Source organism: Cervus elaphus, chromosome 20 (assembly GCF_910594005.1).
Source record: "Cervus elaphus chromosome 20, mCerEla1.1, whole genome shotgun sequence".
NCBI classification, from domain to species: Eukaryota; Metazoa; Chordata; class Mammalia; order Artiodactyla; family Cervidae; genus Cervus; species Cervus elaphus.
In genome coordinates, this window is record NC_057834.1 from 35,533,232 (window position 1) to 35,561,160 (window position 27,929).

The 27,929-nt window shown below is 42.6% G+C and overlaps 1 protein-coding gene and 1 non-coding gene across 2 annotated transcripts; both read right to left on the bottom strand.

Moving 5' to 3' along the window:
* Nucleotides 1-251: 251 nt before the first annotated feature.
* On the bottom strand, nucleotides 252-27,929 carry LOC122677983 (Fc receptor-like protein 2). The gene is given in 10 exon segments (XM_043878333.1): nucleotides 252-1,191; nucleotides 19,079-19,320; nucleotides 19,322-19,383; nucleotides 19,827-20,084; nucleotides 20,087-20,116; nucleotides 21,788-21,994; nucleotides 21,997-22,068; nucleotides 22,293-22,553; nucleotides 26,440-26,460; nucleotides 27,899-27,929. Coding segments are annotated over 10 exon segments (1,281 nt in total). The 3' UTR covers nucleotides 252-1,094.
* On the bottom strand, nucleotides 14,818-14,890 carry TRNAC-ACA. Its single transcript has one exon. It is a non-coding gene; the product is annotated as a tRNA-Cys (tRNA).

Sequence of the window (27,929 nt, forward strand, 5' to 3'; positions counted from 1 at the left end):
CCTCATTTAACTTCAATTACCTCCTTAAAGACCCAGTCTCCAAATACAATCACACTGGGGTTAGGGCTTCAATATATGAATGGGGAGGGACACACAATTCGGTCCATAACAACCATAAGCACTCTGGGACTTTTTATATTTCTTTTTTTTTTTTTTTTTTCTCTTGCTAATTCAAAGTGGTACTATCCTTTTCCTTATTTCCCATCTACTGAACTTTTACTTGCCCAATTTATTTTTAGAGAGAAAACATATTTTATTTTTATTCTTTCTTTATTTTTTGACTACACCACATAGCATGCAAGATCTTAGTTCCCTGACCAGGGATCGAGCCTACACCCACTGCCATAAAACACCGAGTCTTAACCACTGTACCACCAGGGAAGTCCCTTATTTGCCCAATTTAAAGCTCCTCTAGCAGCTGGGGAGACAGATCTTAGTGTGAACCTTAACCCACCATCTCTAGCTAAAAGATTTTGAACAGTGTATCTCTTACTTTATGAAACAGAAAGAACGTAATCTTTACAGGGCTGTTCTGATGGTTAAAAGTCATAATGCTGGTAAAGTGACTCTACTCAGCAGGAGCATTAAACAGGCCTCTAAGAGAGTGAGTCTTAGTAATTTTATAAAATTTTAATAAAATTCACCATCTGTAATGAAAGGTTCTAATTATGTCAGAATACTGGCGTTAAGGAGGCATCTTTACATGTACGTGTCTGGTGCTAGATTGTGAAATTCCCTCAGAGTGAAGAACTATGTCTGACTCATCTTTCTCTCTCTCTATAGCTTAGGCCATGCATATTGTAGTATTAATACTATGATATAAATTTCATAACAACAGCTCCAAAGGGTTTGCCGTTGATAAGTTAGTTCTGAACACGACAGTAGAAGTTTAGCACTGAAAACATTGCTTTCCCTTTGAGTGTCTATTCAGCTCAATTTGCTTGCAAAGTCATAAGGAACAGGAATCTGTTGAAGAATGTCTTCCGCATTCTCTCCTTTGGCATAGGGAGAAGGTAGGTCTGTTCAGGGCAGCTCCAGCATCTAAGAACAGAAGCCAGTGGTAGTTACGGCCAGCCTGACACAAATGGGCAGCTTCAGTTAATACGACCTCTGCAAAAACTGAGAAGCAAGGTGCGTTTGCAGGAGAAGTTTCCTCTGCTCAGCCTCTGCTTGCTTATGTTGTCATCCATGCTAGGAAAAAGAAGGAGAGAGAGGTGTTTTGAGATTGATTTTTCTTGGCTTGCTCACTGAAAACAACTCTGTGAGAGAGTGGAAGTTCTCAGGAAGATTGAGGGGTGTGGGTCAGATATCTGATCACTGGGAAGGCAGAGTTTCAGTCAGCTTCCACCTCAACACACCAAAGTGTCCTTTCGTGCAGAGTGGAAGTGTCGGTGATCAGCTATGTGAGTCAAGGGTGGAGGTTCATGTCCCCCAAAGGGACTGTGTTCTGTGGGTTGGAGGGGTTCAATAGCCTACTCTGCAGTTTCCATGGGGCTTAGAGCTCACAGGTCTGAGCCAGCAGGGACCACACACAGACTCCCTGATCTAAGAGAGAACCTCAGCCTCTGTGCTGGTGGGACCACTTTTCTAGGAGGGACAGTGATATAGGAAATAGGGGATAACTGTGATGAAGAGAAACTGACAAGAGTCTAGACTCAAAGATAATGACAAATGCTGTCCTTATTGATTGGAGGCAAGGAACAGGGAAGGAAAGGAATGAAGAGAAGGCCACCAGGGCAAGTGAGAGAACGTTGAAATCTACGACAGAAATAGGACATGAGGAAGGGAACTAATTCTGTAGAAGAGACTTTTGATTCTAGATGTCTTAAGTTGATGGTGCCAGTGGTAAAGAGGGCTTCCCTGGTGGCTCAGAGAGTAAACAATCTGCCCACACTGAGGGAGACCTGGGTTCAATACCTGGGTTGGGAAGATCCCCTGGAGGAGGGCATGGCAACCCACTCCAGTATTCTGGCCTGGAGAATCCCCATGGACAGAGGAGTCTGGCAGGCATGTCCATGGGGTCACAAAGAGTAAGACATGACTGAGCGACTAAACACAGCACAGCACATCAGCCTATTGTGGTTAGATATGAGGTGGTTATGAATAAGCTTTAAATTGAATGAACAGGAAATTAAGTCGAGAGGAGACTTTTCATAGGTTGAGTCATACACTCCAGAAATTCATGTGTTGAAGTCCTAGCCCCTATATCTCAGAATGTGACTGTACTTAGAGATGGGACCTTTACAGAGGCAATGAAGTTAAAATGAGGTTACTAGGGTGGGTCTGACTGGTGTCCTAGAGGACAGTTGGACACAGACACAAACAGAGAGTGAAGACCATATGAAGACACATGAAGCCCATGGTCATCTGCAAACCAAGCAGAGGAGCCGCAGAAGAAATCAACCCTGCCAACACTTTGATCTTGGACTTCCAGCCTCCAGAATTGTGAGAAAATACATTCCTATTGTTTAAGCCACCCAATCTGTGGTGCTTTGTTATGGCAGTTGTAGTAAATGAGTACAAGACCAAATATAATTTACCCATCACTATCTTTTCTGGATCCAAAGAAAATCAGAATATCAGCAGCACAGAAGTTGATCACAGTGAATGCAGGCATAGTACCTCTTGGGCCCAGCAATTAATGTGGGAATCTATAAGATCTCAAAGGAGCAGTTTTCAGTTTGTCTGAATATTAGAATCACCTGGAGAATAAAGTGAATTTAAAAAACCTCGATTCCCAGACATCATGTCAGACTCTTCAAGAATTTGGATGGGGGATCCAGGCATCCATCCCTTTTAAAGCTCCTCAGAGATTCCAGTGTGCAGCCAAGATGGCACCAATGATCTCGTGAGATATGCGTCCACCACAGGTCCAGGAAACAGACAGCATGTCTGAAACTCCCTCAGGCAGTGGAGGCCTGGCCATGCTGGGAAGGCCACAGGGCCCGGGAACTCTATGAGACACAGAAGACTCTTGGGTTGGCCTGAGGACTGTACTTGGAAGGCCCAAGAGTGAGTAACACTTTTAGGTGATACAGGACACACTCCTTTGTTCCCCAGAATGTAGTGAACCACTTTTTTTTTTTTTTTAAGAAATATTTATTTATTTGGCTGCACCAGGTCTTAGTTGCAGCATCCAAGATCTATTATTTTCAGTACTTGGGATTGCTGATTTTTGTTGTGGCATGCAAGATCTTTAGTTGCAGCATGATGTGGGATCTAGTTCCCTGACCAGTGATCGAACCATGGCCCCCTGCTTTGGGAATGAGGAGTCTTAGCCACTGGACCACCAGGGAAGTCATAACAATTCATTCTTAATATCTGACAACCCCAACGTCCTGATCTTACATTCAGAGGAATCACCGCTAGAACTCTTACGAGGAATTTCAGAGAGCATTCTTCTGTGCAACCATGCTAATGTCGCATTTCCATGAATTCCACATGGTGATCTTCCCAGCGCCCTTCAATACTTTATCACCATCACCACAAGCAACATCAGTAGCACCTAGGAGCTAGCTAGATATCTCATAGGCTCTGCCATGTAAACTAGCTGTCCTCCTTGAAATGTTCTCATGATCCCTCTAGCGACAATAACTTTAGTTTGGAAAGTATTGGTTAAGATGAATTAATGGAAATGTACTTCTCATAGTGACATTTACCCACCCCTTAAAAACATTGTCATGACCATTCCCCACTGCACAGAATCACTCTCTCTCACAACAGTTCACTCCCTGGAAGTACCAAGTCTCCTTCTCAGACCATCTCTCTGCCTGCTGTGCACCAGGAGAATTCAGTGTTGTCTTACACTGAGAAGATATGAACAAGCATCTCTCAAGCCCTTACCCCTGCCCTGGGTAGAGGATGGAATGGGCCTCAGTGATCACTCTAGACTCGGGGCTCAGTTCAATTCAGTTCAGTTCAGTTACTCAGTCGTGTCTGACTCCTTGCGACCCCATGAATCGCAGCACACCAGGCCTCCCTGTCCATCACCGACTCCCGGAGTTTACCCAAACCCATGTCCATCGAGTCGGTGATGCCACCCAGCCATCTCATTCTCTGTTGTCCCCTTCTCCTCCTGCCCTCAATCCCTCCCAGCATCAGGGTCTTTTCCAATGAGTCAACTCTTCGCATGAGGTGGCCAAAGTACTGGAGTTTCAGCTTCAGCATTAGTCCTTCCAGTGAATACCCAGGACTGATCTCCTTCAGGATGGACTGGTTGGATCTCCTTGCAGTCCAAGGGACTCTCAAGAGTCTTCTCCAACACCACAGTTCAAAAGCATCAATTTTTCGGCGCTCAGCCTTCTTCACAGTCCAACTCTCACATCCATACATGACCACTGGAAAAACCATAGCCTTGACCAGACGGACCTTTGTTGGCAAAGTAATGTCTCTGCTTTTTAATATGCTGTCTAGGTTGGTCATCACTTTCCTTCCAAGGAGTGTCTTTTAATTTCATGGCTGTAATCACCATCTGCAGTGATTTTGGAGCCCCAAAACATAAAGTTTTACACTGTTTCCACTGTTTTCCCCATCTATTTCCCATAAAGTGATGGGATGGGATGCCATGATCTTAGTTTTCTGAATGTTGAGCTTTAAGCCAACTTTTTCACTCTCTTTCACTTTCATCAAGAGGCTTCTTAGTTCCTCTTCACTCTCTGCCATAAGGGTGGTGTCATCTGCATATCTGAGGTTATTGATATTTCTCCCGGCAATCTTGATTCCAGCTTGTGCTTCTTCCAGCCCAGCATTTCTCATGATGTACTCTGCATATAAGTTAAATAAGCAGGGTGACAATATACAGCCTTGACGTACTCCTTTTCCTATTTGGAACCAGTCTGTTGTTCCATGTCCAGTTCTAACTGTTGCTTCCTGACCTGCATACAGGTTTCTCAAGAGGTGGTGAACACAAGGCATCACAGATTGATTTTACAGGGAAGCAGACCCTGATACAGAAATTAACATACAGGAAATTTATAAGTGAGTGATCTCAGGATGAAAAATTGCCAGAGGGAGCAAGGTTGTAAGAGGGATCAAGGTTGTATCAAGGGAGAAGCTGAAGCTGGCTCTCCTTTTAAAAAAATTGAGATGTAGTTGCTTTACAATATTGTGTTAGTTTCTGCTGTGCAACGAAGTGAATCAGCTGTTTATATACACTCATCCCCTCCCTCTCCACCTCCCATTCCACTGATTTAGGCTATCCCCTGAGCTCCCTGTGCCAAACCACAGCTTCCCACTAGCTACCCATTTTTTAAAAATATGTATTTTTAATTGAAGGATAATTGCCTTACAGTGTTGTGTTGGTTTCTGCCATATAACCCCTCCCTTTTGAACCTCCCCACATCCCACCACTCTGAGTCATCAGAAGGCCAGGCCGGGCTCCCTGTGTTATATAGCGGCTTCCCACTAGCTATGTATTTTCCATATGGTATTGTATATATGTCAGTCCCAATCGCTCAGTTCATCTCACCCCTTCCTTTTTTTTTTTTGAAGTCACTCACAAAGTCCGACTCTTTGCAACCCCGTGGACTCTAACACACCAGGCTCCTCTGTCCATGGGATTCTCCAGGCAAGAATACTGGAGTGGGTTGCCATTTCCTTCTCCAGGCACCCCTTCCATTTGAAGCAACCTCCACAGAGGTCTCTGCCAACTCCCTTAAATAGCTTGGACTAGGGTGTTCTCTCAAAGTGGCCTTAAGCTGGAGTGAAGGGGCCTTGTTTCTACACCCCAGTGTTGACTGGCCATTGGATACATGACTAGGGGAAAGAAAAGTGATCGTGAATACAGTGGCCGAAGCACTTTCCCAGAGGGCTGATGACTGCAGGCTATCTGCCAGTGGCAATCTCAGCAACTGAGGGAGTAAGTCCTCCATTCCTGACAGAGGATCTAGGCAGCACATCACAGCATCCATTACACAAAATCAGAGTCGATTTTAAACATGTATCTATTACCTCCTTGCTTAGGAACACATGATCTCCTGATACAAGAATTCATTTCGGGGATTCTGATTTCCCTAGGAGGTCACGGTGGGCAGTGATAGTGACATTGCTGGGCATGTGTCTGGGGGCTTATTGGGCAGACCTGAGGGGGGATGCTGAAGAACACTGATTCATTTGAAGGACGTTCCCAAAGATCATAAATCCCTCTTTCTTCTCTCATTTCCATACTTATCTCAAGTCCAAGTGTCTCAAGTGTCTTCATGATCTCACTTTCCCTCTGCTCCAGTTTACACTCTGTCTTCTGTAATGTTCCAGTTTTGTGAGTGATAGCTCTCAGTTGTTTTCCAGCTTAGTGTTGAAAGGGCTCACTCCTCTTTACCCCCACAACCTCTGTGGCCAGCTGATGGGTACCCAACCTCATAATTACAGTAAACACATGGTGCTTTGGTTGGAAGGCGCAAGGATACAGGGATATGGAGGAATTATAAACTTTGAGATTATTGGAATATCACTGTAACTTTCCCAACTTTATGCACCAATGGGAAACAGAGGACACCAGGATGGCTGACAGGACCTATCTGCTTTCTTTTTGTTTTTAAATTTTTATTTATTTATTTTTGGCTGTGTTGTCTTTGTTTGCTGCATGTGCTTTTCTCTACTTGTGGTGAGTAGGGGCTACTCTTCATTGCCATGCACAGGCTTCTAGGGGATATATACATATCCTCTCACTTTTAAGCCTCCCTCCCACCCATCCCTCCCACCCTTCTGGGTCATCACAGAGTGCCAGATTGGCACTTTCATCAAGAGTCTCTTTAGTTCCTCTTTGTTTTCTGCCATAAAGGTGGTATCATCTGCATATCTGAGGTTATTGATGTTTTTCCTGGCAATCTTGATTTCAGCTTGTACTTCATCCAGCCCGGCATTTCTCATGATGTAATCTGCATATAAGTTAAATAAGCAGAGTGACAATATACAGCCTCAACATATTCCTTTCCCAATTTGGAACCAGTCCGTTGTTCCACGTCCGGTTCTAACTGTTGCTTCTTGACCTGCATACAGATTTCTCAGGAGGCAGATCAGGCAGTCTGGTATCCCCACCACTTTAAGAATTTTCCAGTTTGTTGGGATCCACACAGTCAAAGGCTTTGATGTAGTCAACGAAGGGGATGTTTTTCTAGAATTCTCTTGTTTTTTTCTATTATCCAACGGATGTTGGCAATTTGATCTCTGGTTCTTCTGGATTTTCTAAACCCAGCTTGAACATCTGAAAGTTCTCAGTTCATGTATTGTTGAAGCCTTGCTTAGAGAATTTTGAGCATTACTTTGCTAGTGTGTGAGATGAGTGCAATTGTGCAGTAGTTTGAGCATTCTTTGGCATTGCCTTTATTTGGGATTGGAATGAAAACTGACCTTTCCCAGTCCTGTGGCCACTGCTGAGTTTCCAAAGTCGCTGGGATATTGAGTGCAGCACTTTAACAGCATCTTTTAGGACTTGAAGTAGCTCAACTGGGATTCTATCACCTCCACTAGCTTTGCTTGTAGTGATGCTTCCTAAGGCCCACTTGACTGCGCATTCCAGGATGTCTGGCTCTAGGTGAGTGATCACACCATTGTGGTTATCTGGGTCATGAAGTCTTTTTTGTATAGTTCTTCTGTGTATTCTTGCCACCTCTTCATATATATATATATGTCAGTCCTCATCTCCCAGTTTATCTCACCTCCTCCGTTAGAAGCAATGTCCACAGAGGCCTCAGCCGACTCCCCTAGATAACTTGGACTGGGGTGTTCTCTCAAAGTGGTCCTGAGCTGGTGTGAAGGAGCCCTGCTTCTATACCCCAGTGTTGATCAGCCACTGGATACTTTACTATGGGAAAGGAAAGCGATCCTGATACAATAGAGCACGGGCTCTAGGGTCCGCAGATGGGCACTGGGGCGCATGGGCTTTGGTAGTTGCAGCACTCAGGCTCAGTAGTTGTAGCCCCTGGGCTCTAGAGCACAGGCTCAAGTTGCTCTGTGGCATCTGGGATCTTCTTGGATCAGGGGCGTCTCCTGCACTGTCAGGCAGATTCTTTACCACTGAGCCACCAGGGAAGCCCAGGACCTATCTGCTTTCAAGCAGAATCCTATTTCCAAGATCAAAACAGAAAAAGAATAAACAGATATATTAACCCCCTTCTTCTCAGCTCCAGTCTGGCAGACAGGTCTCTCTGACACTGATTACATGAGTCTGGAATTACTGGTTTTCTTCCTATAGCCTGTGACATTCTCATTCTCTCCCTGACATCACTACACCAGAGTCTTTTTTCCCCTCTATCCCCAGAGTGTGAAGCTCCTGGGGCTTGCTTCAGCCTTTTGCCAGAGCTCTGCCATTTTTGCAGAAGCTGAAGTTGGGTTTCTTACAGCTAGAAGAGTCTGGTGCTTTAACTACTCGACAGACTGTGTGTTTGTGTGGGTGCACATGTGCATGCTCAGTTGTATCCAACTCTTTGGGACCCCGTGGACTATAGTCCATCAGGCTCCTCTGTCCATGAAATTTTCCAAGCAAGAATACTGGAGAGAGCTGCCATTTCCTTCTCCAAGGGATCTTCCTGACCCAGGGATCAAACCCACGTCTCTTGTGTCTCCTTCACTGGCAGGCAGTTTCTTTACCACTGAGCCACCTGGGAAGCCCATAGATAACTAGTATCTGAATGTATATCTACACCTATATAACTGAGCCACTTTGCCGTACACCTGAAACTAACACAACATCATAACTCAACTATACTTCAATTAAAAAATGGGCAAGCAGTTATTTCTTAGAAGAAGCCTAAAAGGCTAACAAGAGCATGATAATTAGACAAATGGAAATAAAAATGCCAATAAGATCTTTTTCTTTCATTTATTTTTATTAGTTGGAGGCTAATTACTTAACAGTATTGTAGTGGTTTTTGCCATACATTGACATGAATCAGCCATGGATTTACATGTGTTCCCCATCCCGATCCCGCCTCCTGCCTTCCTCCCCAAGATCTCTCTTTATGCTCACTTGGTTGGCAAAATTTAGAGGGTTAACTAATTAATTGGCTAATTAATTAACTCATGCCAAAGACTGCTTAGTTGCAGGGTGGCTCAGTTAATAAAGCATCTGCCTGCAATGCAGGAGACCCAGTTTCAATCCCTGGGTTATGAAAATACCCTGGAAAAGGGAATGGCAACCCACTCCAGTATTCTTGCCTGGAGAATTCCATGGGCAGAGGAGCCTGGGAGGCTACAGTCCATGGGGTTGCAAGGAGTTGGACATGACTGAGCAACTAACATTCAAGCAACTCAAAGGTTGCTTGGGATGTCATATTAGGGAATGGTCTTGCACTTCTGGGGGCAGAAGTAATTTGGGGGACCATCTGGCATTACTTGTTGCATTAATCTCACTCTCAGATATATATTCAGAGAAATTCTCACACATGTCCTTGGTGGAACACGAGAAAGGAAGTTAGTCAGTGTCTGCAGCAGTGACAAGATGGGGATAATCTAGGTGTCTGTCACTGGGGGATTAGATACGGACAGTGTGGTGGAATAATGTGCAGAAGTTAGAAGCAATGAACTAGATGTACACACAGTAACGTGCATAAATTAAAAAAAACATGGCACCGAGAAAAATGGAGCAACAGTACAGGCAAACAAAGAAATCAGGCTCACCACAAATAATGCACGGAAGTGAAGGGAATACATCAAATGCATTAGAATGGCTGGAGACCAAGGAATGAGAAGAGCACCTAAAGATACAAGGCTATGAGGAAAGAAAACTAGAGAAAATAGGTATGGTACCACTATGGGAGGGAGCCATGAGCTGAGAAGCGTGATTAACTCAGCATCTGAGGTTACAAAACAAACAGGAAGGAAAACAAAAGGAAACAAAAAGTGAAGAAAGTAATAAGAAGAGAAAATGTAGGGTGAAAAGGCAAACAGTTAATAAAATAAATTTTGTATCCAGTACAAAAGCAAAACTCAACTATATGTTACATTAACACAACATTATAAATCAACTGTACTTGAATAAATTTAAAGCAAAAAACAAACAAACAAAAAACAAACAAAAAGCCCTATATGCTACATACCCCTTATATACAGGAAAGTCACTCAGAAAGTTAGAAGTGGAAGACTGGACAAAGACATATCAAGGCAGAAAACACCGAATGAAAGTGGGAAAGGCTAAGATGTACAAGAAAGCTCCAAGCCTCATAAATCTTTGGAAGTAAATATCATGTCATCAAAATATCAATACTTGACACATGGACTGTAGGAAATGGAAGGAGAAATAAATTTAATGACAATGACAGTAACAAATGATACCTGTAGACCTGCAGTAGATCAGGCAGATTAAGAAATAAGGGTGTATATGAATCAAATAGTATGATTAATAAGGAATTCCTAATAAATATACATTGACACCAGTAACAGGGAATTCACTTTCTTTTAAGTATTCACAGGTGATCTACCAAAATTGATCATACTTTAGGTCACAAAGAAAACCTTAAAAAATTATAAATGCAATCAATTATTTTTAAAAATCACAAAATTAAGGGAAAATCCTTTCACCAGGCAACTAAAAAATTTCCTCTTTTAAAACATTTCTGAGGTCAAAGGAGAAAATAAAACTGAAATTACAGACTTGATAACAATTATAACCAAAACACTACCTATCAAAACGTAAGAGACATGATTAAAACAGGTCTTTAAACAACTGGAAAAAGTACCAACAAAGAAAAATAAAAATAAATTAACTAGGCATTGAAACTAAGAACTTAGAAAAATATCACCAAAATCAGTGAAGATAAAAACAGACATTAATGAATAAATCAAACAGAAAACCCCAACAGAATATATGAATAAACTCAAAAGCTTTTCTATGAAAAATAGATAAACCACTGAATAGGCTAATCAAGAAAGAAGGGACAATGAATTAAACATACATCTTTTGAAAAACTATATTAAATGGATGACTTTGTAGGAAAATATAAATTACCATTTTTTTTCAAGAAGAGAAGGTTAAATAAACATAACAATAATAGTGAAAAAAATTGAGAATGTTATTGGAGAGCCACATCTCCAAACATATCAAGCCAGATGGTTTCACTCACTAATATTTTTAGTCTTCAAGAAGATAAATTTAGTAGCATTTACATTTTTTTTTTTTAGCAATCACAGAGAAAGAAATCTTTCAAAATAATAAGAAACCAACACAGCATTCATCCAAGCTTTTCAAAGAAACTGTAAGAAACTACAGACAAATTCTCATTATGAATACCTATGCAAAAATCTTACATAAGATACTATCAAATGGAATTCAGCAGGATATTAATATACATCACAACCAGGTAAGGCTGTGATAATTATTCATTATAAGTAGAACTGTTGACAAAGAAATATATCTTCTCAGTTTTCTTCTTCCCATATCCACTCAGATTCAAAATTTAGATATTAATTTCTAAAAGAAGTCACTCACTCAAATATTTTTTGAGATCTAGGCAACCAACTCTAGTATTCTTGCCTGGAGAATCCCATGGATAGAGGAGCCTGCCAGGCTACAGTCCACGCGGTCACAAAGAGTCAGACACGACTAACACTTTCACTTTCAGGCCTTACTGGAGTTTGGGGGACTCATAGGATGAGTTACATCATGGAGCATGTGGCTTTTTCCTTTTCTTCAGTTTTCACACCCAAATCTAATCAAGATACTCAGCAGAACAAAAGACCTCATGAATCAAGACTTTCCTGAGAGGACCGATTAAGATGGCAGAATAGTCAAACATGAGGCTCACCTCCTCCCACATTACATCAAAAATGTATCTACATGTGGAATGATTCTCACAGAATATATACTGAATGCTGGCAGAAAACCTCAGACTCTCAAAAAGGCAAGAACATCTCTAAATAACCTGGTAGGACAATATTTTCCTGAGAGATTAGCTTTTGTGAAAACACACACACACATATATAATCTCTCAGGAAATTAGTGTTAATGGAATGTTACTATTGTATTTTTAAATTTAATGAACAGTATAAAATAATACATAGCTTACAGTACAAGAAACTGAAATATACATATTAATTCATATATATCTATAAAACATTTTAGAATTATCAGAATATTAACAGCAGTTACTTCTGAGTATTAAAATTTTGGCTGATTTTTATTTTTTTTTTTGTATACTATTCTTTTTATAATGTGTTTTATATTTGTAATTTAAAAAATATTTTAAAAAGAAATAAGAGCTACTTTCTTCCCAAGTCACTTGGAAACAATCAAATACCCACATTTTTATTTTGTCTGTTTTACATGCACATATTTTGTACCAGATGTAGGGCCCACCTCAATCAGTTCCTTGCTTGTTTCATCCCAGGAGCTGCTACATCTGCTCAAGGAGACAGTATTGGGATCCCCAGGCAGTTCTGGAAGACTGGAAAAGCCAGGACTGGGCCAAGGTGTCAGTATAGACGGAGACATTCTCTGAGCTTGGTTTCTTTGGGAGCTGGGTTTTGCCCCAGGTGCAGGCACAGTTGATGCTTTCGCTCAGAAGAACAATTTAGAATCCTGCTGAGGGGTCAAGTGAGGCACAGGGCTCAAGCGAGCCACAGGTAAAGCATTAAGGTCTGTCCAGAGCCACTGGGTCACCCAGGGCAGGGAGGTCAAAAAGTAGAGATTCTGAGGTCTGCGGGCCTCCAGTCTCCATATCTTCAAAAAGAACTAGGCTAGAATGCTGTAGAGAAAAGGGAATTGGTGGTAAGGAGAGGAAGAGCCAAAAAGGGATTGTCCAGACAAACTCATGGGGTCTTCCTGCAGAGGTGACGTCCAGGATATGGAAGAGGGCCAACCCTGAGTTCCAGACCTCTCCTTTCATGGAGATCATCCAAAATCAGCAAGCGGCAGCAGGCCCGGGAGACTTCTTCCCAGATTTTGCTCTTTACCACAGATCTTTATGAATGAGGAGTGTTTGATCTCGTCCCAGCTCTGTAACTGGACCAGGTATTATTCCACTTTTCTGACAGAGATCATGAGCTTCAGAGAAATTTGATGCTTATAGGGCTGGTAAGTGGGGGAGGCAGGACTCAAGCTCTATATGAGTCAGTTCAGTCACTCAGTCGTGTCCGACTCTTTGCAACCCCATGAATCGCAGCACGCCAGGCCTCCCTGTCCATCACAAACTCCCGGAGTTTACTCAAACTCATGCCCATTGAGTCAGTGATGCCATCCAGCCATCTCCTCCTCTGTCACCCCCTTCTCCTCCTGCCCCCAATCCCTCCCAGCATCAGGGTCTTTTCCAATGAGTCAACTCTTTGCATGAGGTGGCCAAAGTATTGGAGTTTCAGCCTCAGCATCAGTCCTTCCAATGAACACCCAGGACTGATCTCCTTCAGGATGGACTGGTTTGATTTTCTTGGAGCGGGTTAGTTGACACCAAATCCTGATCCTTTCCAATTTCCAAAGCTGATTCCATTTCCCTGAATGAGCCACAGGCCTTTAGATATTCCTAAAACTGGACATTGGCTCAATAGTTCTAAAAGCTTATTCTCACCACCTCTGGAAGGATGCCCAGGAAGTTGGGGTGCTCCACCAGAGACACGATCTGGGGCTGGGCATGAGGTAGCAGTTTCCACTGGCTTCTGCTCTAGTCACAGGCTCGATAGAATCTTTGGGAAATGCAGTGGACTTTATTTTGCTTCCACCCTCAATTTGTGGCCTGGTTTCCTTGAAGACCCAGAGTCTCCTACATTCCTCGAATTCCCCACTCCCTGTCTCACTAGAATCCAGGGAAGGGAAAAGCACTTGTGTCTTCACTACCAAGCACTCCTCTTATTTGGGATTTGTTTCGATGAGTAGAGGCATTTCAGGGAGACAGTACAGTAGGGCTGATGGGATTAGATGAGAACATAGAACAATCTAATCCCATCAGCTCTAATCAATCTATATTGATTAGAACAATATAAGCAGTGTGACCTCCATTAAAATCACCCAAACTGTGTAGTTTTATGGTTTCACAAGTATTTTCCTGGCATTATAGCCAAACTCATGGCCATGAAAATGCCAATATCTTGTCTTTCGAAGTGGCAGATACAGGCTACTAACAGAATGTGTAGGAGAGTCCTTTATAACTCTGGACTGCCTAATATGAACTAATGGTGTTTTCCTGACCACATGCTAATGTAGAATGAGTGAGTGGTTCTGAAGGCAGCAGGAGCAACAGTGACTAGCAAAGTGAGTTGGAGGCAGCATAGAGAAGGGCCTTGAAGTGGAGTAAGCTGGCTCCCATTCAGCAGGCCCCGCCATCACCTACCTTCGCACACTGCGCCTGCCCACTCATTGTGCCCACAGTCAGAGGTCTCAAGCTGCTCACATTCAGCCAGTGCTGCTTCTGTCCCACTGCACAGGGCTCCCTGAATAAACACAGGCTGGTCCTCCTCTGCCACTGGCAGATACAACGTGCCTGCAGGTGTGTGCTCGGCTGTCCCACAGCCCAGCTCCCGGCACACCACGGCCACATCCTTCATGTCCCAGCCGTCATCACACACGGTGCCCCAGCAACCTTCCTCTTCCACCTCCACTCGCCCTTCACAACGGTGGGGACAATTCATCAACTGTATTTTAGGTGGAAATTCTGCGAACAGAAGGGGTCAGAGCACACTCAGAAATGCCCTCTTAGGGCAGCTTCCAGTGTTAAGAGAGGTTGTTTGATAGTGGTGGTGGTGTGTGGTATGAGGCAGTGAAAGTGAAAGTGAAGTCGCTCAGTAGTATCTGACTCTTTGCGACCCTGTGGACTGTAGCCTACCAGGTTCCTCCGTCCATGGGATTCTCCAGGCAAGAATACTGGAGTGGGTTACCATTTCCTTCTCCAGGGCATCTTCCCAACCCAGGGATCGAACCCGGGTCTCCTGCATTGTAGGCAGACGCTTTTAACCTCTGAGCCACCAGGGAAGCCCGGTATGAGGCAGAGGACTTGCTAAATAAGGAATCACCAAGCTTTGCTCTATCCCATGCCATTACCATCTCCTAAAACATCCCACCCCACCTAAGGCCCCCACTCAAAGTCACCTGGGAAAAGGCCTTTCTGAAAACAAGGGAATACAGGCACGGAGAGACTTATAGTTTGATTTTTATGAACTCAAAAAGATCTTAGAAAAAGAGGAGTCCAGAATCAGGTCTTTCCTGAAAATGGACACTGAGGCTTGGAATAAAGAAAGGCCTAGAAGAAGTCAACTGAGTTACTCAGTTTTCTTTTGCTCCTCCCTGTTGCTGACTTCACCAGTCACAGTCCCGTGGTCTCTGCAGAGGAAAAGGATGAACACATCACATGGACTGGTTAATCTCTACTTATTTGCTTTTTGTTGTTGTTGTTTTATTTTTTGCTTTTTAAACTGGAGTAATTGTTTTTATTTATTTAAGTTGAAGGATAATTACAATATTGTGTTGGTTTCTGCTATACATCAACATGGATCAGCCACAGGTATACAAATGTTGCCTCCCTCTTGAGTCTGCCTTCCACCTCTCACCCTATCCCAACCCTCTAGGTTGTCACAGAACCCCGGTCTGCGTTCCCTGAGTCATATAGCACATTCCCATTGGCTATCTATTTCACATACGTGAGGTATATGTTTCCATGCTACTCTCTCCATTTGTCCCACCTTCTCCTTCTTACATGCCCCTGCCCCATGCCCATAAGTCTGTTCTCTAGTCTGTGTCTGAACTGGAGTAATGTTTAAAGAGACTCTTTTCTCAGGTACACGAACACCAATGTTCACTGCAGCATTATTTACAAAAGCCAAGACATGGAAGCAACCTAAATGTCCACTGACAGATGAATGGATAAAGAAGATGTGGCACATATGTACAATGGAATATCACTCAGCCATAACAAAGGATGGAATAATGTCATTTGTAGCAATATGGATGGACTTAGAGATCATCATATTAAGAAATGTTAGACAGAGAAAGACAGATATCATATAGTGTCACTTATACATGGAATCTAAAAAAAAAAAAAGGCTACAAATGAACTTATCTACAAAACAGAAACAGAATCACAGACACAGTAAACAAACTTATGGTTATTTACCAAATGGGAAAGTGGTGGAGGGATAAATTAGGAGGTGGGAATTAACATATTCACACTACTATGCATAAAATAGATAACCAACAAAGGCCTACTGTAAAGCACAGAGAACTGTATCAATATTTTGTAATAACTAGTAAGGGAAAAGAATCTTAAAAGGAATATAAAACAGAATCACTGTGTTATATGCCTGAAACTAAAATGACATTGTAATTCAACTACACTTCATTAAAAAAAATTTAAGGACTTCCCTTATAGTCCAGTGGTTAAGACTCTGTGCTTCCACTGCAGAGGGTGTGGGTTCAATCTCTGGTCAGGTAACTAAGATCCTGCACATCATGTGGCTCAGCCAAATTCCTTTTTTTAATTAAAAATTTTTTTAAATAATTAAAAAGAAACTCTTTTCTTTGGGATATCTAGCAAAAAGGAGGGATATAAAACTGAAGACGTCAGTGGTCAGCTCTGCCTGTCTGAGAAGTTAATAGAGAAATGCAGAGGAAAGAGGGAAGGCAGAGACAGAACTCTTTGCTAGTCACACATTAAGCCATGTCCATTCCTGACCCTCCCACCAAATTTACTTTTTTTTTCTGGCCCAAGCCTGTTTGTATGGGATTCCTGTCATTTGAGACAAAAATTCCCCATTTTACACAATTACCACGTTCATGACAAAGCCCCTATAAAAAGTTAAGTTTCTAAGAATTATAAGTAACAATGTAAATATGATTCCCAAAAATTAATAGCTTGAAAAGAGCAAACATATGTAAGACTCTATAGAAACTGAATACATCAAACAACTTGTTTAATAGAAAAATAAAAAACTGAACTTTGCATATCCTAAATAGAAAATTCACAATTTTCAAATTCCATTTATAGCATTTAGAAAAAATGTTAACTGTGTGTTATTTCAAAAGATATTATTAGTAAATCCCCAAATGATACAGGCCATATTCTTTGATAAAATTTAATACAGGGATAATAAAAAGCTTTTAGAAAAGAAATGTATAAGAATCTAAAAAAGTGTATAAATGAACTTATCTACAAAACAGAAATAGGGTTACAGATGTAGAAAACAAGTTTATGGTTACCATGGGGTAAGTGAGGGAGGGACACACTACTATATATAAAATAGATAACTAACAAGATCTACTATATAGCACAAGGAATTTGACTCAATACTCTGTAATGACCTATATGGGAAAATAATCTAAAAAAGAGTGGATATATGTACATGTATAACTGGCTGGGGCTTCCCAGGTGGCAAAGTGGTAAAGAACCTGCCTGCCAATACAGGAGATGCAAGAGAAGTGGGTTCGATCCCTCGGTCAGGAAGATGCCCTAGAGGAGGAAATAGCAACCCATTCGGGTATTTTTGCTTGGAGAATCCCCACCGATAGAGGAGCCTGGTGAGCTACAGTCCATAGGGTGGCAAAGAGTAGTAACAAATGACGTGACTTAGCATGCATGCATGCACACCTGGTTCACTTTGCCGTACACCTGAAACTAACATGACATTGCATATCAACTATACTCCAATAAAAATTAAAAAAAGAAACTAATAAAAGAGGATAAACATCTATTCATAAGAAATTATTAAGTTTCAGGCTATAAAATTCAGTGAAACACAAATTTTACATACTTTGGAAATTAAACAAATGAAAATATTATACATCAAAATCTGTAGGATGAGATGAAAGTGGTACTTAGAAGAAACTATACCGTTTTAAATTCATTTATTAGGAGACAAAGAAGAAAAATGAATAAGCATTTGCTTAAGAAATTAAAGAACCACATAAAATAAACTGAAAAGGAAGAAAGATATATTCAAGATAAAGGAGAAACAAATGAATCAGAAAACCAAAACTCAAATATATTTGAGTAAAAAAACTAAGCCTGGTTCCTTAAAAAGAGCAATAAAATTGACAAGCATATGGCAAATATGATTAAGAAAAAGAGATCACACAAACTAGAAATGAGAAGAGAGCATAAATGCATATATAAAGGTTGTTTCCAAGTTAGATGATAATACTATGGACAACATTCTGTGATAAATTTAGGTATAATCATCCATATTATTCTAACAAGGAATAGAAAATTTGAAGACTAACAAAAAAAGATTTGACAGTGGAGGTAAGGATTTAAGAAGCTCAGAATGTTGTTTGGGCTAGTTCCAAAGACTTTGCAAGTAGATAATTCCAACACGGTTTTAAACTGTTGCAGAGCACAGAAAATATGGAAAACCTCTGAAAACATTCTTATGAGGCAAACCTATCCCTGAAACCAAAATTGGTTCAAAAAATAAAACTCATAAATAAAGTTGCAAACATTTGCAATAAATATTAAGTTGTACGTAGCTGCTACCTATGATATAATGACTGAGAAGGGTTTATAGCAGGAATTCAATGATTATTCCATATTAAGAAACTTATTCAGGCACTTCTCCACAATAATAAATTAAAGGGAAAAATATTATATATACAGCCATCATTTTAAAATAGTGGCAAAGAGCAGTTTTTCAATTCTGTAGTTCTAGTCTAGAGTTTCATCTTTGTACCTACTTGCTGTGTGATGGTGGGTAAGTTACTTATTCTAAATATCATTTCCTCACTAGTAAAATGAGAGTTGTCAGTGGAGATTAAATGAGATAATCCTAGTAAAGCTTTGAATCCTAGAATCTGGTTTGTCCATGGGGTTTTCATTGTTTCCTTGAGTACTGACAAGGTTTGGTTGTAGCCCCTTGCTCGCTGAGAGCTCTGAATATGCAACCGTCTTTGTCTCCTCCCTCCAATGCCTCACTTACCCCACTCCCAGGGCTGACTTGATCCTAGTGCAGTATTTACGTCACACCTATCTGAAGATGTAAGTGAAAGGGGAACCGGAAGGCCAGTGATGCTGCTGTTCAGACCAGTGAGAAGGAGAGACAGGGAGAGCTGACAGCTTCTTTTGTTGAACTCCGATTCCTCGAGGGAGAGGAAAACCCATGGAAAGGACGCACAAGCCATTGTTTGGCATAACGGCAACCAGTGCTCTGGGACGAGGCGTCGGACTTGTCCTACCTGCGACGTGGAGTACCGCCACGTCCGTCACCGCGCTGGGCCCCCAGGCCGTTGTCGGCCTCGCAAGCATAGCTCCCACAATGCCTTGCGGTCACAGAGCGGTTGAAGGAAGCTCCTCCTCCAGAAGGAGCCGAGGTGTTCCCCAGGGCAACATCTTCATGATAAAACCGGTACAGAATGGCGGGAGATGCTCTCTTGTCCTCACAGCGAAGCTCCACCACGTCCCCGGTCAAGGCCTGGGCCCTCCCCAGTCAAGGCCTGGGCCCCGGGAACACTGAAGGTGAGGACAGGACGTGACACTGGAACTGATAAAGGACGGTTCATCAGGGAGGGTCTCTTGTGCGGGCACAGACTTATAACCCACTCTCTCTATTCTCACTGTGTCCACATAGTACCTCTCAAGCCCTGGGGTTTCTTCCCCACTATCCCACCTTCTGAGCTAACGCTGCAGAGACGGTTCCCTGTGGAGCTTTGCCAGCTTCCGGGGAGGAGTTCTGGAGAGCCTGCGTCTGACCGGGCCTCAGAGCCTGCTTCCTGTCTCCCCTTGTCATCTTCCTTCGGCTCTTCTGCCCCTGTTGTCACTGCTGCCGCTGCCACCACGGCTGCAATCACAATCCTAGCGTGTTAATGGCTTCCTAACCTCTTCACAGCCCTGATTCTTATCCTTGGAACATCCTCACTGCCACAGAAGGAAACCAACCAATCGCAGTTGGGACTCTCCGGCTAATTAGGAGAATTAGCTACTTACTTCTTCTCACAGTGACGTTCACTGCCTCGCTCTGGATGAGGCCGTAGCCGTTGTCAGCTGTGCCGTAGTAGCGCCCGGCCTGGCTCTCCCAGATAACGGGGATCTCCAGCTCGGCTCTCTGGGAGCGCTGGCTTTTCTGCCCCAGACTCTCCCTCGTGTCCTCTCTGTGGCAAGAGAATGTGGTTTTCCCGGTGCCTTTGGCTACAGAGCAGACAAGGACCAGCGTCTCCCCTTCAACACCTGGTCCTCCTGGGGCTGGGTCTCCAGGAACACTCCAGACACAGGGATTCCTGTGTGAACACAGGACGAAGGGTGAGGGCCTGGAGTGGAGGCTGGTACCACCTGCCGGCAGGCGGAGCTGGTGGGATGTTTAGGCAGAGAAATGTTTTTTTATCAGGGAGGGTACATTCTGAGAGCCCTCAGGCAGGATCACCCTGCTCCTGAATGCTCTAAAAATTCCAGCTTGCACTTCCTCCACACTCATTAGCCTTTGCTAATGACCACGGCCCTTAGTGATCTTGCTCCTTCCTGACCTCCAGATAAACTCAGGACAGCAGGAGTGATGGGAAGGGGGCTGACAGGGGAGTCCCCACCCACTTCCACTGCTTATTCACTGCATGATCTTCATAGATCAGTTAATCTCTCTGATCCTCAGTTTTCTCAAAGGTAAAGTGTGGATAACCATACCAACTTCATAGCGTTCTCATGAAGATGAAACAGCATGCATGTACAGAACCTGTTACACTGAAGATGTCCAGAAATGGTGGCTGTTGCTGGTACTACTCTCCACTGATGTGGTTGAGATAGGAAATGTAACTAATGCCAGAGTGCCTGGCTTCAGATTCCAGCTGTGCCGCTTATTTGCTGGGTTCCCTTGGGGAAGGCCACCAAACAGCTCCGTGCTTCCAGTTCCTCATGTGTAAAGTGAGGATGACATACTATCCACTTTACAGATATTTTTCACCTACTTCACAGGGTTACTCTGAGGACTAAATATAAAACTGCTCTGATCAGTGCCTTCCTAGTACTTGATAAACTTTCTACAAGTCTTCCCCTCTGCAAATATTTCTGAGCATCAGAGGGGTTCTGAATTGAATTTAACAGCTTGGTTTAGTAAACTTTTAATAAATGCTGAGGATTCTTATGGATATTTCTCACATCATCATTATCACCATCTTCACTTTGTTCCTCCATTGCTCTAGCTGGCTTAAATGTGCTTCCTAGTTGGGGGTCATTCTCTGTAGACGGAGACCATGATTTATCTCTTGGTTCACTGAGTATTCCTCAGTGCTAAGCATACATAAATGCTCTAGAGAGATTATTATTGTTTTTTTAAACTACTTCTTTACTTTTTAAAAAATAAATATTCTTTAAACTATTTAAAAATACATATGTAAGCTATACATATGTATTTTAAATTTATTTATTTGGCTGCACTGGATCTTGTTGCAGCTTGTGAGATCTTTTAGTTGCGGGGTGGCTCAGATGATAAAGCATCTACCTCCAATGCAGGAGACCCGAGTTTGATCCCTGAGTCAGGAAGATCCCCTGGAGAAGGGAATGGTAACCCACTCCAGTATTCTCCAGAGGAGCCAAGTGGGATACAGTCTATGGGGTCACAAAGAGTTGGACACGACTGATCGACTAACACTTCCACTTTCTATGGGGTCTAGTTCTCTTACCAGGGATTGAACCTGGGCCCCCTGCCTTGGGATCATGGAGTCTTAACTGCTGGACCACCAGGGAAATCCTATTATTATTATTTTTTTTTTCTGGTAGGGAGAGCAGAACTATTGGGAAATGATGCCATGGTAGCAGTTAATAAAACAGAGCCTGATTGGGTCATTGTGGCCCCCACAACCACAGGCACAGAGGCAGCACAGTTGAATGAAGAACACAGGTCTGAGTGGGAACTACAGTTCTCTGCCCACCCAGCCTAGCAGCCCAGTACCAATGCTCACTTTGCACTTGTATATAGGACTGGTGACTCTGCTTTGAGACACTGTGAGACACTGTCATTGCCCCACACCTGTAATATCCTGAGTCTTCTTTCCATATTGTTGAGATCCAAAACTCTGGGGAGTCCCAGTCTGACCTCAGGGTATAGCCACCCTTGTAGAAGGAGTAGCGAAGTTGGGTCTCTGATCTGTCTTCAGGGAGCTGGGTCCACAGGACAGGGTGACTGAGGCTTCCTCGGTGGGCTGCGAGGGTCTGGTTGTCAATTGAGGTTCTGGAAACAGCTCTGGAGGGAAGAATTAGGCAGAGGCCACCAGTCAGTGAGGTATAGAGTTCTTGTTGAGGAGTGCCTTCTCAGCCCCAGTGAGCAGGAAACAGGCCCAGACTCCAGGATCGCAGCCACCCACCATTTCTCCCTTCCTGCATGGTCTTCTCTGCACTGCACCTTGCTCCTTCCACCCAGGCCCTACTCCTTCCCAGTCTCATCCACTTAAACAGTGAGACCCTCACCTTGGAGAGTGAACCATGCAGATCTTGTTTCTTCCGTGTCATCTATAAATACGAACACTCTCCTTTTTGCCTTACAATAATAGGAGCCACTGTCACTGGGTCTTGTGTTTGAAATGATATAGGTGTTATAATAAGCGGGTAGCCAAGCTCCATCTTTGTAGAACATCAGTCTCTTTATTTTATTATTGTCTCTGCCAGAGCACCTCACCACCACCTGGTCTCCTTCATAGACATAGTATGACATATCGATACTCAGCCAGTCTGCAAAAGATGCAAAAATATCTATGATTCCAGGGCTCCCCACCCCCATCCCAGCCCTCTAGCTTCTGTTCATAAGGCAGAGGGATGGTTCAAACTCATATAAAAGAAGCTGGGCAGCCATAGGTCCCTTGGGACCTACTGGCTCTCTTGGCTTCCTTGCTTAGCAAAGGTGAGCTCTGTTTCACTTAGTGACATCTTTTGTCTTCCACACATCCTAATAGCTATATGTCTATTGAAAAGATTTTGATCCCTTTTTCTTTTCTGGGTGCCAATACTTTTCTGGAACAAATATGGATTTAAAACAGTTCTGCTTTACATCCCCTAATATCCATTCAAGGTGACCTCATATCCCTGTGGCAGCCATAATTAACCTTTGCTTTTGTCATTCCTTAGAGGCTCAGCCCGGTAGTACAATTCAAAAAGCTTCCCTTTGTCATTCTCCTTGGATGAAACAAGCTGGGCCACTGAGATATCAGCCCTGGGATCTACAGCTTCAATATTCATAATTCTCCACTTGGATGTTTTTTTCAGAGGTGTTTGGATGATCCCTAAGAGAAGAGAAGTGGGCTCCTCTACTTGTTCAGGTCATTGCCTCCCCATAAAAGAGAGTGGTCACCAGAGAACGAATGAACAGCCTGGTGTTTTGGATCTGCCCCAGGAGGAAAAGCAAACAATACAGTGGAGAGGAGCAAGAAGACTATTGCCTGAAAGTTCATGCAGAAAGAAGGGGGAGTCAACCACCACACTGCTGTGATTCAACCCTGCAGCCCTGGCCTTTTTTTGGGGAAATTTTTTTGATTGACAGTGGAACTAAAAATTTACATTTAAAAATCAATTTGTAATTGTAGTTTAGTTCAGTCGCTCAGTCGTGTCCGACTCTGTGAGCCCATGGATTGCAGCACTCTGGGCTTCCCTGTCCATCACCAACTCCCAGAGTTTACTCAAACTCATGTTCATCGAGTTGGTGATGCCATCCAACCATCTCATCCTCTGTCATCCCTTTCTCTTCCTGCCTTCAATCTTTCCTAGTATGAGGGTCTTTTCAAATGAGTTGGTTCTTCACATCAGGTGGCCAAAGTATTGGACTTTCAGCTTCAACATCAGCCCTTCCAATGAATATTCAGGACTGATTTCCTTTAGGATGGACTGGTTGGATCTCCTTGCTGTCCAAGAGACTCTCAAGAGTCTTCTCCAACACCATAGTTCAAAAGCATCAATTCTTCGGCCATAGTACCTTGGGATATTATAGTACATTGGGATAAATTGCAGGGAAAATGTTTGTTGTTCTGATGTAAATTCTAATCCCTGGTCTGAACTTTGGATCATTCCCCTTCAGTGTAAAGAGAGGCAGTGCCAGACATGAAGGAACAGAGTGGGAAAAGAGACTACCTTTGAGAGGGTTTTCTTAGGCTGTCTGCCCAGCTCATCCCTTCAGCCATGAGTTTATGGTGGAGGGAAGGAGAGCTAGGTCTCAGTGTCTTGTCTCATGATGTCAAGATCGAGACATGGATGGACCCAGAGATTATCATACTAAGTGAAATAAGTCAGACAGAGAAAGGCAATTACTATGTATCACCTATATGTGGAATCTAAAATATGATACAAATGGACTTTTTTATAAAAGAGAAACAGACTCACAGACATAGAAAGCAAATTTATGGTTATCAAAGGTGAAAGGGGAAAAAGGATAAATTAGGAGTTTGGGATTAGTAGATACAAACTATTATATATAAAATAAACAACAAGTGTTTACTGTATAGCACAGAGAAACATATTCAATATCTTGTAATAACTTATAATGACAAAAAAGAATGTATATGTATAACTGAATCACTCTGCTGAAAACCAGAAATCTAACAAATTTGTAAGCCAACTATACTTCAATTAAAAAAAAATGCAAAGTGGAAAAAAAAAATGCAAAGTGGAATTTGTAAGGAAGTGGAGAGAAACTTTCATATTATGATAAACATTTTCTCATCTTTTAAATTTTCTGTTTTTGTTGTATTTTACAACATTCACAGTCAGTATGGGGATCTATATGTATATAATTGGAGAAGTAAAAGGTGACCCATCCCAGTATTCTTGCCTGGAAAATCCCATGGACAGAGGAGCCTGGTGGACCACAGTCCATGGGGTCCCAAGAGTGAACACAACTTAGGGACTAAACCACCACCACCACCATATATATAGCACATTAAAGATACATGCTCAAAATTTTTTCTTGATGGAACAAAATGATCAAATAAGTTCAGAGACAACTACTCCATATTTTTTTAGCTACTTCAAAAGTCCCACCATTAGGCTAGGAGGTTGGAGTGGATGGCGGGAGTCATAGTATTGATAAAGAAAAAGAAGTCTTAAGTCCTTCTGGAAACCAAAAGTTTTCTTCCTCAACATTGATTATAGGCAAAGTTTTGTTTCCCTGATAGCTCAGCTGGTAAAGAGTCCACCTGCAATGCGGGAGACTTCAGTTCAATCCCTGGGTTGGAAAGATCCCCCGGAGAAGGAAAAGGTTACCTACTCCAGTATTCTGGCCTGGAGAATTCCATGGACTGTGTAGTCAGTGGGGTGCAAAGAGTCGGACATGACTGAGCAACTTTCACTTTCACTTCACTTTCAGTGAAGATTACAGAAATTAGATCAACTTAATTAAAGAAATATTTGAAAAATAAGATTTATGTGACAAACTTGGTAATATTGACAAGGTCTGGAGTTGGATAAGAAATGTGACTACAGGTTACACAGAGTCTGGAACAAAGATTGGACTCTTTGCCCTGTTTACTTACAGACCCATTCCTTTGAGGGCTTCCCAGGTGGCGCTAGTGGTAAAGAACCTGCCTGTCAGTGCAGGAGACATAAGCAACTTGGGTTCAATCCCTGGGTCAGGAAGATCCCCTGGAGGAGGGCATGGCAACCCACTCCAATATTCTTGCCTGGAGAATCCCATGGATAAAGGAGCTTGGTGGGCTACAGTCCATAGGGTCACACAGAGTCAGACACAACTGAAGTGACTTAGCATGCATGCATACCATTCCCTTGAGGAAGGTACAATTGTATGTATGTACACATTATATTGAACTGAACTGAACTGACACATTATACTATAATTTCAGGAAGTTCACTGGATCCTATGAAGCTGATTCAGAGACCCTCTAATGTGTTAAGAACACTTTTGCTTAAAATAACAAAATGTAAGTTATATCATCAAATATAAAAGTACTAGATTTATAAGTATCACTTTCCATCCCTATAGCAGGATGAATACTTTCTCAGAGGAATCATTAAATAAGAAAATGTAACTTTCCAGGTTAATATAAAAGCAAACTTTCTTTTTCATTACATTAGAATTTTAATTAAAAAAAAGAAAGAAAAACAAGTTAGACATGGGTAGTTTGCAATCCAAATATAAGACTGAGGGAAGTTCTTGTTTTTTTGCACAGCATCTCCCTAGCCCACTGGTTTTCTATTTTAAATGTTTTCCATCACTCTCTAGTGCTTCTTGTGGAGGCTACTGAGCTCCTGTGGATGAAACCAGGAGAACATTTTCCAGGACTACATTGCATGATTTGCTTTCTCTTCATAGTTAAATTCTTTCCTGTCCCAGGGCTTAATAGTAAAGGGAGAGAAATTCATTGCCTTGGAGTGTCAGGGTAGGGTCTTCTGCCCATCAAGCAGGCAGGTAGCAAAGATGAATGTGACGTCGGAGCATTCCTGCCCCGGCTAGGACCAGGGTGAGACACTGGCCTCCTGCTCTCTTCACCCCAGTCCAAGCCCTGATCTCCAAAACCCTTACCTAAGAGGCTAGGGGAAGTAGTATCTTCCTTGCATAGCAGAATAACTATGGTTCCTAGAGATCTAAAAGAACAACACCAAAAGAGTGACTCACCTGACTGCATGCTGATAGGAGCTGAAGGGGAACAGAGTCAGAGAAGTTACAAGACCAGAATAAAGATATTTTTTTTAAAAAGTTTATATCTCTCTAAAAATATTTCCAACAATTCTTTTTCCCTTTCCTTCTATCCCTTCTTCCCTCTACCCCTACTCTCCCTTCCTTTCCACCCGCCCTCAGTTCCTCTATTTTCCCTGCTATCTCTCCTTCCTACCTTCACAACACTCCTGTAGAATTGAATGTTTCTTTTGTAAGACAAAACACTCTGTAAACACAGACCATCTCCTTTACCAGAAGTTGGTTATTTTGCAAGTAAATTCTCAGAAGTTTCATGACTTACTATCTCCTCTCCCACCTTCTCTTTTTAAGACTGATTTTTGTTTGTTTGTTTTGTCTTACTTTGAGATACATTGCCTGCCTGGTGGCAACACACAAACCCGACCCTTCATGGAGGTGTCCTCTTGACACTGTTTCTCCCTTTCCCCCTATTTAGATCTAGTACTGTATTTGCATCCATATACAAGATTCATGGGTTCTGTGGCTCAGAGGTAAAGAATGCCTGCAATGCAAGAGATACAGGAAATGGTTTAGTCCCTGGGTGGGGAAGATCCCCTGGAGGAAGGCATGGCAACCCACTCCAGTATTCTTGCCTGGAGAATCCCATGGACAGAGGAGCCTGTGGGCTATAGTCCAGGGGTTCTCAAAGAGTCGGACATGACTGAAGCAGCTGAGCATGCATGCATACGCACAAGAGTCATATTAATCAACAAAAAACACAATCTCGTCTCTGGGTAGGTAGCAAGTGTTGAAGCCTTTCCAAAACCTAAGTCTAGGAAAGTTGGAGTTTAACCAAAAATGTGGTAATTTGAAGTGGAAGTGGGGTTGGCAGCAGAGGAGGGTTTAAATGGGCTAGAAATAAAATTTATCCTAACAGAAAATTCCTTTGATGTCCTTTTAAGAAGCTTTCCAATTTTGTGTGAGATCAAAGTAGAAATGGTTATTAAACAAAGGGAGAAGGCATTAATACTTGGAAAAGAAACTCTCTAGTTCTTTGTTTTTCCTGGGAACCCTGCTCATCAGTACTCATTTGCATATTACCTATTATTGGTCCTGAGTTAGAAACTGAAGCCCATTGCTACTAATCCTAGCAGCAGAAGAAGAGATTCTGGGTGCCCAGGTACAGGTGATTCTGCCCTGTACGTGTCTGTTAGTCACTCAGTGGGGTCCAACTCTTTGCTACCCCATGAACTGCAGCCCATAGACTCCTCTGTCTGTGGGATTCTCCAGGCAAGAATACTGGAGTGGGTAGCCATTCCCTTCTCCAGGGAATCTCCCTGACCCAGGGATTGAACCCAGGTCTCCTCCATTGGTAGGCAGATTCTTTACCCTCTGAGCCATGAGGGAAGCCCAGTTCTGCCCCAGCTGTCCCCAAATCCTGCTGCAGCATCCTACCCACCAAGGACCAGAAGCAAAGACCACAGCAACAT